Below are 11,236 nucleotides of genomic sequence, written 5' to 3' on the forward strand. Positions count from 1 at the left end.
CGCACACGTCGGTGTGGACTCAACTTTCTTTGGTCCACGCCGCAGCCACTGGCTCGTCGCCCCGCGCGCGCAGACACGATTTTCCTCGGCCCCCGGCGCCCGCCCCGGGCCACTTTCTCCACCCCAGCTCCTCCCCTGTGGGCCGCGGGCGGGGGATGCAGACGTGGCCGCCGAGGAAAGCCAGCCGGCCGGGCCGCCCAGCTTGGGAACAGGGGCGAGACCCCATCTCAGGCCCTTCCCGGCCCTTCACCTTCGGTGAATCCCACATCCTCTTCTCGCCTCAGTTCCCCACTTGAGATTCAGCGTCTTTGCCTGTGAGACGACCCTCTCCCCAACTACCCAAACCCCTCCGTGTGCCTCTCTGCGCCAACCTGCACTCTGGCCAGAGTGTACCCACTGGGGGTCTATGGGTAACTGCCTGTGAGTGCGCCAGTGTAGATCTGTAGGGACAGTGGGCCTCTGTGAAGCGCTCAACACGGAGACGAACGTTTAATCCTCCAGCATCACCCGTGGGATAAGTACTGTTACTCCCAATTAGGAAGCAGTGAAGGGAGGGATGGCGGTTATGTAACTTGCCCAGGGGCAGTCAAGCCTGGGTGTGAGATTCCAGCACCTTAACTCTCACAGCCCCTGTTTCCTGCAGGGTTGACAGTGATGAGGATGGTGATTTGACTGATGACAAATACCTGTGTGACCAATCATGATGGAGATATGTAGGAAGTGTGTGGTTGACACTTGCCACGTGACGTGATCTGGACCTCTGATCTGTCTGTGATGATAACTGAGGTGATCCATGCCTGATGTAAATGATGGCTATGTGTGTGTATCACTTGACTGTCATGTGCAGAGGTAGCACAGGACAGTGGCATGGGCTGCTGGACATTGCAGAGGTTTTACAGGCTTGACAGCTGTGTGAGTGCCCCAGCCTCCATGCCCTTGTCTGCCCCTAGCTTGATTCAAGTGGTCAAAGCAAAAGCCAGCATCCCTGCTTCCCTAACCCTGGGAGGACTTCTCTCCCCAGAGAGTGGACTGGGCTGCATCCCCAGGATCAGCCTGGACCAGTGGGCAGGCAGAGAGCTGAGCCTAGCTGCTGGCCCCGTCTTGGCCACGCCTTGGCCCCTACAGGGTGACTGGAGGGACCTGGAGCTACATTGGCTGAGTCCTGCTAGATCCCCGCAAGCTAGGCCAGCTCCTCCCACTACCTCCCTTCCTCTTTCTCCTCCTGTTACTCCTTTTCAGCCAGACCTTGGCTGTCTGCAGGATGAGGGACACCCTGAGCCCCGGTGAGTGATTTTGATCCTTGGTGGGGACTGCAAAGGGTCAGAGGGCACAAAGCACAGTGAGCCTCAGATCCATCTCCTGCCCCTTCCCCAGCTCGGTGCCCACACCTCTGCTCTGGGAGGTCTAGATGGGCTTGCTCATCCAGCCCATCTTGGCCTGTGGGCAGGGGGTAGGGAGGTCCTGGAGGGGGTACCTCAGGCAGATATCCATGTGCACAGGAATCAGGAGGGTCACCTGGATCCCCACCTGCCACTGGTGCAGTCACAGTTGCTGGTGGAAACACAGTTGTGTAGCTCACAGGCAGTCCCTAGGCCTAGGCCATACTCAGATTTACTGGGGATCTCAAGTGGTGTCTAAGCAGCTTCGGCCTGGCAGGCGTGTCCAGACCTGCCCTGGAATTTTTGAAATGGCTGAGGGCAGAATGGGAGGTCTGAAGCTGAGGGCAGTACAGACATCCAGGCACTGCTTAGACCCTTACATTCCCACAAGCCCTTGGGAGCTTTGGGGGAACCCCGAGGAGTGCCCGCTGGGTGTCTGGCGCTAACTGTCCCTTTTCTAGTGCATCTGGGCAGTTGGAAAAACAAGTGTTAACGATCTCCACCTCATAGAAGAGGAAACCAAGGCTGCACAGGGAATAACCAGGTTTCCCTGGGTCACACGGGGGAAGGGCCAGGAATCCAAGCCAGTCTGCCGCAGTCTGAACGCACAGAGGCCTGGTATACATACCCTGGCCAAATTGCAGCACTCTTCTCTATGTTTAAAGATTGTGCTGCATAGATGGACTGGAGTCTGTAGTAGTAACGGAACCTGCAGCTCAGCCCCCACCTGGCTCTGATGGACCCTGGGACCCAGATGTGGCCTTCTCCCTGGGTGGCCTTGCCTCTGAACATCTCTGAACTTCACTCTCGTCCCTAAAAGGGAGTAAATGCTCTCTACTGGAGTGTTGCTGTGAGAACTAGAGACAACTTTTGGAAGGGCCTCGAGCCATCCTAGAGTGATGGCTGAAGGGACAAGGGATAGGCTAGGTCTTAGAGGACCATTTACAGGCATTTGTGGGGGAGCTGCTGTGTGCTCAGCTATATGTTTTCTGGATAGCAATACAGTCTCCCCAGAAAGACTAGGCAACAGTGATGGGGCAGGCTGCAGTACGTGAGTTTAGAATCAATTATAATTGATTTCCAGCCAACTTCCACAAAAGGATCAGAAGCAATAGCCAACAAAAGAGTCTCCCCAAGTGATTGTTACTCTCAGGAAGATCGAAAACCATGCAGAGGAAGGGGGCAAGGACTCTGAGATGAGACAGGTGGTGACTTTATCTAAAGAGTAAATTTAACTTGGAGATTCCTGGCAGCCAAAGCAGAAAGAGAAGTAAGAAGAGCTGTATAGCTGCCATTTTCTGACAAAATGAAGCATCTGATTTATCAAAAGGAGACACTTTTTTTGTCACAAAAATCCAAGAGTAATTTTCAAAGGCTTTTCACTGAAGGGCCATTCATGTCATTAATGTAAGGGGCAGAGCGTTACTGGGTTTTCAGATATTTCTTGGGACTCCTGATCCTGAACAAGCATGGAGGGCACAGCAGATATCATAGAGTGTCCGAAGAGCTACATGACCTCACCTGGCTTTAACATGACATGGTGGACTACCTTGACCTCTGGCTGCCTTTGTCCACTGTACCATTGGCATTGACCTATGTGAATGTGGGACTGAGCTGCTTGGCTCACTTAGCTAGCCCAGGTTGCTGGGTGCAGCAGGTGTGCCACTTTCACATGCTGTGGGAAGGAAGAACTGACTTTGCCCCAGAAACTGTGATGGGCACACTTGATCTGTTAGTTTCCTTGGGGGATAAAGAATCCACAGCACAGCACCTGCTGAGTGGTTGTTGGCTCAAAGAAAGCAAGTGAAGCCTCATGCTGATAGCAAGAGATGTATCAGATGTAGGAGGATGCCTCAATCAGCATTCTCAGCTGCAGACAAGAGAAATGAATTGTGGCCTATGTAAACAGAAAAGGTTGGCGGGCATGGCCAGTGCAGAGCCCAATCACACCACTAGCCTGGGCTGGTGGTGACAGTTCTGTTGCCACCTCCATCACTGAACACCATGCCAGTCCTTGTAACGTCAAAACTGCATACTACTGCCATCCAACACCAAGATGTGTGCTTTCCATTTGCTGTGAGGCCTTGAGCCAGGGCCGGGGCTGCGAGGGTAACTGGAGTGGAGGGAACACTCAGCACCTAGAAAATGAGTGCTTGGCGTCCTTCTTGGTGGGAAGCTGGGAATGGCACCCACTGAGACTCATAAGGGACAAGAGTTGGAAAACAGGGAAGAGTGAATGATGGGAGGCCAGAAAAAACAGTTGAGCTTTAGGAGTTGATGCAGGCTTATAAAAAAGGAGAATTTCACTCCTTTTGGCGAGATTTCTCGGAGTTGGGGCACTGGCTCACCAGCCTAGGGTTGTAGGCAGAGGTTAGTCTGGGGCAAGGGGGGCATTGTTCTGCCCCTGCCAGTAGTCCTGGCTCCCATTTTTCTCCCTGCTCAGTCTGACACCCACCGGTCCGACTTTCTTAGGCGACCCTAGAAGGCTCCTGGCATCCACTTCCGCTCTCCACGGCCTGGGGCTTGCCCCGCCTCCCAGCATGCCCTGGGCTGCCCTGCAGGATGCCCCCGCGCAGTGCATAGTGGGGTAGCCAGCCAGCCACCTTCGTTCGGGCCATGGCAGCCGAAGGTGCTCTGTGCGGCTTCGTGTATCTGGAGGGCACTGCCTGGGCGGTCCCTGAGGACACCGAGCCCTTGGCACCCTGCACATTGGGTACTCCGGAAAGGCTGGGAAAGGGACTGGGGCGGGGAGGGGATCTGGGGGCGGGTCAAAGGCTAGCCCCGCCCACCCGCAGGCCCCGCCCCTCGGTGTCCACATGTGCTTGTGCTAGGGTGCTAGGGTGCTTGTGCTCACCTGGACTCCCTTCACTGGAGGGAATGATGTCCCAGGTTTTGGTCACTGGCCACTCTCTAGCTATCTCTGGCCCTTCAAGGGCATTGGCACGGTGCGATGTGGAAACTGAGTTTCAACCTGGTGACACTGCAGCTCCAAAGTGCTCCACAGAAACGATGTTTTGGGGACTGGCTTTCTGGGAAGGGGCACAGGCTGGGGGGTTCAGGAAGCAGTCCCTGATTGTCTCTCTTTCTTCACAGGACATGGCAACCACAGAGAGAGCAGCCCTTTTCTTTCCCCCTTGGAGGCTTCCAGAGGAAGTGACTACTATGACAGGAACCTGGCACTGTTTGAGGTAGCTGAGGAGCCATTTTGGGTCACAGGTTTGGCAGACAGAGGCTTTAGCTAAGCAGTCAGGCTGGACACGTGGGCCTCCTCTGTTTGGCTCTTCCTCTCATCTCCTCTGGTCTTCCTGGCTCTCATGGCAGCCGGGCTGCAGTTCCCTTGGCCCTTTCAACTGAAACTGCCTTCCCGGAGGCCACTCACAACCCCACCCCCATTGCTACCTCCAGGACTGTTCACCTCTGACTTCCTTACAACCCCTCAGCAAGGAAACGCCTGCTTAGGATTTCCCAACTCAGGATTTCTCCTCTTCTCTCCGCTCCTGGTTCTTCTCCGAGTCCATGGTTCTTCGCTCTCCCAAGGATTCTTCCTTGTCCTTCCTGGTTGGCTCTTCTAGCTCTGTCTCCCTCCAGTTCCCTGAGGACTGGTCCGTTTTCCGCTTTAGGGGATACCTCTCTGGAAAGATTCCCAAATATCTGCCTCTGTACTTGAGTTTTATCTTCTTCAGACTCAAGCTGAGCAGTGAGATCTGGATTTAAAATGTAGTTTAAGCTCCTAAACTCTGACCCACGCGTTCAGCCATTGCATGGCTGAATAATGGAGACTCCTTAATCTCTCTTTTTTTTCTTTTTTCGTTTTGAGATGGAATCTCACTCTGTTGCCCCAGGCTGGAGTGCAGTGATGCGATCTTGGCTCATTGCAACCTCTGCCTCCCAAGCTCAGTGATTCTTCTGTCTCAGCCTCCCGAGTAGCCGGGATTACAGGTGCCTGCCACCACGCCTGGGTAATTTTTGTATTTTTAGAGACGAGGTTTCACCCTGTTGGCCAGGCTTGTCTTGAACTCCTGACCTCTAGTGATCCTCCTGCTCGGCCTCCCAAAGTGCTGGAATTACCACTGTCAGCCACCGCATCCGGCCGAGGCTCCTCAATCTCCACATGCCCCCAAGGGCCCTCGTCTTCCCCTCTCACACCAAAGCAACATCTCCCTGTGTGTTGATCAGAAGGGAGCTGACAGAGAGGGAAAAGCTAAATGTGGGCAGGAGGCAGGTGGAGGCACAGCATTGAGAAGGCTGCAGGAGCAGGGATCATCGCCTAGACCCCGGTGGGGCTGGGGAGCCTGAGCTCTGGGAGGCCTCCTGACCTGGGAAAGCAGCAAGGTTCTGCAGTGAAGGCCTTGGCCCAGCCCCGCCTGAGGATGGGCTGGAGGGTCAGGATCCCATCTCTGCGATTGATGTGGGTACTCGCAGGACAGGGGTCAAGGGAAGACCATCCAGGGAGATCAGGGTTTGGGCAGACAAGAGAGACTTCACTTGTCCCAGACATCACTCTTTTGCCCTCTTTTGTTCCCTGAGGTGACTAGGGTGACTTTTTGTGGGGAGGGTAGGCGTGAGTCCTAGAGGTGCAGCCATAGCTGGGAGGTGGCTGCACAGAGCAGGCAGGATGAAGTGTGCCATTGTCCGCCTGCCAGACGTGTTCTTCCCTGCCGTGTCTCCCCTGAGGCAGGTGGTTTTCACAAATGGGCTGGCAGTGATTGTAGCCAAGGTGGGGTAGAGAAAAGCAGCCGCGGGGCTGGGCCTTTTGAGTGCCACGTCCTGGGGTGTGGTGTCCACCCCTGTCCAGTTGGATGGCTTGGGCTTCCCCAGGCAGGAACTGGGATCAGGCCCAGGCCTGTCTCAGGGCTTGGAACAGGGCCAGGGATCAGGCAGCTGGCTTCACACAGCTGGTACCCACCTGGCCCAATGCCATCTTGCCCTGTGGCTCTGTTTACAGGAAGAGCTGGACATCCGCCCAAAGGTATCGTCTCTTCTGGGCAAGCTCGTCAGCTACACCAACCTCACCCAGGGCGCCAAGGAGCATGAGGAGGCTGAGAGTGGGGAGGGCACCCGCCGGAGGGCAGCCGAGGTGAGCTGACTGGGGCAGCAGAGGGGCCACACCTGGGAAGACAGACACAGCACCATGGAATTGGCTGTTTCCCCACATGGTGGTGAGCACACCAGGGGAAGTGGGTGCTAAGCATGGTGAGCAGGAAGGATGGGCACTGAGTGCCTTGGCTCAGGAGGCTTTAAGAAGTGAGCTAATGAGAATCTCCCCAGGGACAGAGGGCCAGGGAGGCCCTCAGGAATGACGGCGGTAGACACAGCTGCCTGTACTCTGTGTGCGAGGTACCACACCAGGCAGTGGGCCTGGGTTCTCACATGTCATCTGTTCAACAAAACCAAGAGGCAGATGCTGCTATACTCCCCATGTTTCAGATGAGGAAACAGTGTCAGGGACATTAAGGAACTTGTGTAAAGTGACTGAGCTAGACAAGATCAATGTGCAATGCTGGGAGATGGATTCGTGGATTTTTATGGGAGACAGATTTGTGGAATATGTAACTACACAAAATGCCAGATCAGTGACATTGTGTGAGGGTGGCTAAGGGTGTTGCCCTTGGAGCCAGGAACCAGGTTGTCTCTCGGAGGTCATGCAATTCAGAGCAAGTCACAAACCCTCCTGCTGCTCACAGTGTTGCCCAAGGCTCCATTGGTAGAACCCTCCAACAACCCCCTGGGTTCCTTGAGTGCCAGGGTCGGGGGACATGTGTATGTGATCGGAGCCTGATGCTGCCGTATGGGGCTTCCCTGTCCCACTTTTTGGTCACTAATCCAGTTCTCTGGCCCTTCAGCCCTCCTCTCTTTGGGGTGACTGTTACCTCTTTGCCTAGCTCCTCTGTGTCATTGGGGCTCAGTGTAGCTGAGGGCTGGGGATTTTTCTACATTTTTCATTTGGAGGCTAGGGACCCTCCCTCTCTACATACTGACTCCCTGAGGTTTGGGAAGCGGCAGTGTTTTGGGAGGAGCTGAGGTCTGGCACTGGCTGTAGTATTCTCAGAGGTTGGCACAAGCAGAAGGAGCTCCTGGCTGGGATAAGCCAGGCCTGCAGCCTCACACCTGGTTGTGAGATTTGGGCTTCTCTGGGGTGGGGCCAGCAGAGAAGGTGGACCTCACTGAAGCACATCTCTCACCTTGCCCTTCACAGAGGCAAACCACCCAGACTTGACCCTGACCCTGTCCAGCCAGGTGTGATTTTGCTGGCATGTTCTGGACTAGATAGTGGAGAAACCTAACTGCATCTGGCCATGTCTGTCCAGCACTGCAGGAGTGTCTCAACCTCTAAGAGTACTCTGCCCACAGTGGTGACAGGATCCTTAGGTCAGAGCCTCATCCCTGTCCCTTCAGGCCAAGCCAGGGAGCTGATGGCGGGGAGTGAAGAGGTCCCTGAGAACAGGTAGTGCACATCTCAGCAGGAATGTGGGAGGGATGCATGGGCTGGAGAAGACCCATCATCCCTTGGCCCAGTGGAGAACCCGTGAAGATGCTTAGCTTAGCTATCCAGCTTACCTGGCCCCAGGGTAAGGATGGGAGAGGGTGGCTGGGTGTCCTAGCTCCAATAGTTTTTCCATGGAAGAAAGAGGAGCATTGGCCGGGCGCAGTGGCTCACGCCTGTAATCCCAGCACTTTGGGAGGCCAAGGCGGGTGGAGCTCAAGGTCAGGAGATCGAGACCATCCTGGCTAATGTGGTGAAACCCCGTCTCTACTAAAGATACAAAAAATTAGCCGGGCGTCGTGGCGTGCGCCTGTAGTCCCAGCTACTTGGGAGGCTGAGGCAGGAGAATGGCATGAATCTGGGAGGCGGAGCTTGCAATGAGCCGACATTGCGCCACTGCACTCCAGCCTGGGCGACAGAGCGAGACTCTGTCTCAAAAAAAAAAAAGAAAGAGGAGCCGGGCCAATTCTTTAAGGAGTCAGTAAGAAGCTAGGGATCTGGGGCTGCTGAGTCGTGGTCCTCACCCGGGGCAGGCCCAAGCAGGGGCCTCGGAAAAGGAAGGCTTGAAGCAGGAAGGGTGGGCCTCCAACCAGACCATGCCAAAACCCAAAGCAGCCTCTCCCCAGCAGCTTGTCCAGCTCCAGCTCCAGCTCTGGCCTGATGACCTTCTGAGGCTGCCAGAGGTTATTTGGAGATGCAGAAAGCATTTCCGGCCCGCCCTGCCCTTTCCCACACTGCCCTTTTCATAGAGTGACTCAGCTTGGGATGGGGGTGGGACTGGGAGCTCTTGCCGTTGCTATTCCGTGGGTGGCATCCTCTGAGAAGGGCTCAGACAATGCCCAGATGAGGGGGATCCATCCCCTGCACTGCTCTACGCAGGACACTTTGAGGAGCCATTTGTTTTTGCTGAGACTTTTCTGAAATCCTTTAGTTTGCTCACAGGTCCTGCCCCAGGCCAGGACCCTTCAGGAGGGACATTAAGGAACTTGTCGAAGGTGACTCAGCCAGACAAGATCATGGCCATGGAGTTCTCTTCTCCCTAGCTTCTGGGCAGCACAGGCACTCTCTCGTGGGGCTTCCCTGTCCCTTCTTCCTGAATGATGTTCACTAATCCAGTCCTTTGGGTCAGTGAGGAGGCTTTGTTGGAGTTCCAGTGGAAGCTGTCAGGGCCACGTTGTGGAGGCTGCACTCTTGGGGGCCCAGTGCCTCAAAAAGATGTCAGCCAGCCTCTGTGCTCTCAGCCTCTGCCCTGGCCTCCTGGCTGGCCCCTACTCTGCCCTAAATTGAGAAAGCGTGCCTGGATTTGCATATTAGATCTTCCTCACCTGCCCTAAAGCCTGAGCACTTTCTCTCTAGGATTTTCCCAACAGGATGTCCCAGGGGCTTCCAAAACACCACTCACTGGGTTCAGAAGCACCTTTTGGGTACCTGCAGGGCCTGCTGGTGACAGAACCATAAACAAGCCAAGCCTGCCCTAATATGGTCACAAAACATACAAGTACATTCTGTTACCATGACCTGTAGTGACTACTGTGATAGGGAGTATCAGATGCCGAAGGACGGTGAGAGGGAGGACCAGCTCCACCTAAGGCAACCTGGGGACATCTTCCTGGGGGAGGTAACAGTTTCACTGAAGAGGAGTTTGCCAGGCCGTGAGGCAGGGCCGACTCTCCCAGGCAGAGTCCAGCACATTCTTAGGTTCGGAGAATCTGAGGGACCCATGTGGTCAGGGGCTGGGGCTAACAAGAGAGGTGATGGGACATGTCTGGTGGCCCAAGCCAAGGAGTTGGACTGCACACTGGATTATAAGACATCACAGAAGGTTTTCAGCATGGGTGATGAGATTAGACTTACTTTCAGAGACCTACTGTAGCAGCAGAGTGGGCTGGAATGTGGAGAGGTTGACAGGCTCAGGAGGATACCACCCAGGTGCCTGCGGTTCAAGGGACTAAGGCTGGGACAAGGCAGGCGGATCTCAGGGCAGCAGGGAGACAGACTGGGTAGGAGTTAGTGTCTACCAGGACTGGAGTTGGGGGTTGAGGAAAGGTAGGGCCAGGGATGACTTCTGGGACTTTGCCTTGGGTGACTTACGGCCTGCTGGGTGAGAAGGTGGAGATCTGAGACAAACCCCTCTTTCTAGAAGTTTAACAGGAGAGAGGAAGGGAAGGAGGCAGTACCTTGAGAGAGAGTTAAGGTTCTAAAGCTCAATGTGGGTTTTTAAAAAGAATCAGGTTTTACACCTTCCCAGATTCAACTGTCTTCCTATATGAAAGTTAATAGAGACATCTAGCTGTCACCCCTACCCGCTGTGTTCCCCGGGGCCCCACTGGGGAAGGGGGCCTGCTGAGTGACTAGGGCTGACCCTCCATGGTGCATCCCTCTGATGCTCTACTTGCCCCCTCCCTTCGTGTTCGTACAGGCGCCCAGCATGGGCACCCTCATGGGGGTGTACTTGCCCTGCCTGCAGAATATCTTCGGGGTTATCCTATTCCTGCGGCTGACCTGGATGGTGGGCACAGCTGGTGTGCTACAGGCTCTCCTCATCGTGCTCATCTGCTGCTGCTGTGTGAGTGTCCTGGCGTGGCAGGGGTGGGCTGGGTGTGGGCCATGGCTGCCACCACAGAGCCCACCCAGCTGAGCTGCTCACCCAGGCCCTCCTTCCCACAGACCCTGCTGACGGCCATCTCCATGAGCGCCATTGCCACCAACGGTGTTGTTCCAGGTCGGTGAGCGCCACCCAAGGCCTGGTGGAAGAGAAAAGGGCGCAGAATCTGCCTTGACCTACCTGGGAACCCCCATAGCACACCCCTGCCCCAAGCAGTTCTGTAGTGGGCTCCCAATCCCTGATGCCAGGACCGTGCCCACATAGAAGCTTTACTGCTTGACAGAGCTGGAGAGTGCCATTGTGGTTTTTGTTAATGTAAAAGCAATACCAAAAAAAAAAGGACAATGTATGTTTACTGTAAGAAGGTTTGAAAGTGCAGAAAAGGCCGGGTGCGGTGGCTCACGCCTGTAATCCCAGCACTTCGGGAGGCCAAGGCGGGTGCATCACGATGTCAGGAGTTCAAGACCAGCCTTGCCAAGATGGTGAAATACCATTTCTACTAATAATACCAAAATTAGCCAGGCATGGTGGTGGGTGGCTATAAGCCCAGCTACTTGGGAGGCTGAGGCAGAGAATTGCTTGAACCCGGAAAGCAGAGGTTGCAGTGAGCCAAGATTGCGCCAGCTTGGGTGACAGACCAAGACTTCATCTCAAAAAAAATAAATAAAAAAGTGCAGAAAAGTGTAGAATGGAAAAGTAAAAGCACCAATAATCCCACCATCCCGAGATCATTACTATTCGCCTTTTGGTATATATAGGTCTTAGAGT

The 11,236-nt window shown here is 54.8% G+C and overlaps 1 protein-coding gene across 2 annotated transcripts in view; it reads left to right on the top strand.

Moving 5' to 3' along the window:
• The first annotated feature begins 1,163 nt into the window (after positions 1-1,163).
• The window catches only part of SLC12A4 (solute carrier family 12 (potassium/chloride transporter), member 4), a 22,978-nt gene continuing 12,905 nt past the window's right edge, over positions 1,164-11,236 (top strand). Inside the window, exons 1-5 of one of the 2 annotated variants that reach the window (XM_011932031.1) lie at positions 1,164-1,283; positions 4,473-4,567; positions 6,325-6,456; positions 10,283-10,429; positions 10,531-10,585. In XM_011932031.1, coding sequence (XP_011787421.1) covers positions 1,262-1,283; positions 4,473-4,567; positions 6,325-6,456; positions 10,283-10,429; positions 10,531-10,585 — 451 coding nt within the window. In that variant the 5' untranslated portion in view covers positions 1,164-1,261. Of the gene's footprint in view, positions 1,284-3,951; positions 4,093-4,472; positions 4,568-6,324; positions 6,457-10,282; positions 10,430-10,530; positions 10,586-11,236 lie in introns of those variants that run through there. The other variant, XM_011932030.1, reaches the window with a different exon arrangement.

The sequence above is a fragment of the Colobus angolensis genome, unplaced genomic scaffold (genome assembly GCF_000951035.1).
Source record: "Colobus angolensis palliatus isolate OR3802 unplaced genomic scaffold, Cang.pa_1.0 Scaffold93, whole genome shotgun sequence".
NCBI classification, from domain to species: Eukaryota; Metazoa; Chordata; class Mammalia; order Primates; family Cercopithecidae; genus Colobus; species Colobus angolensis.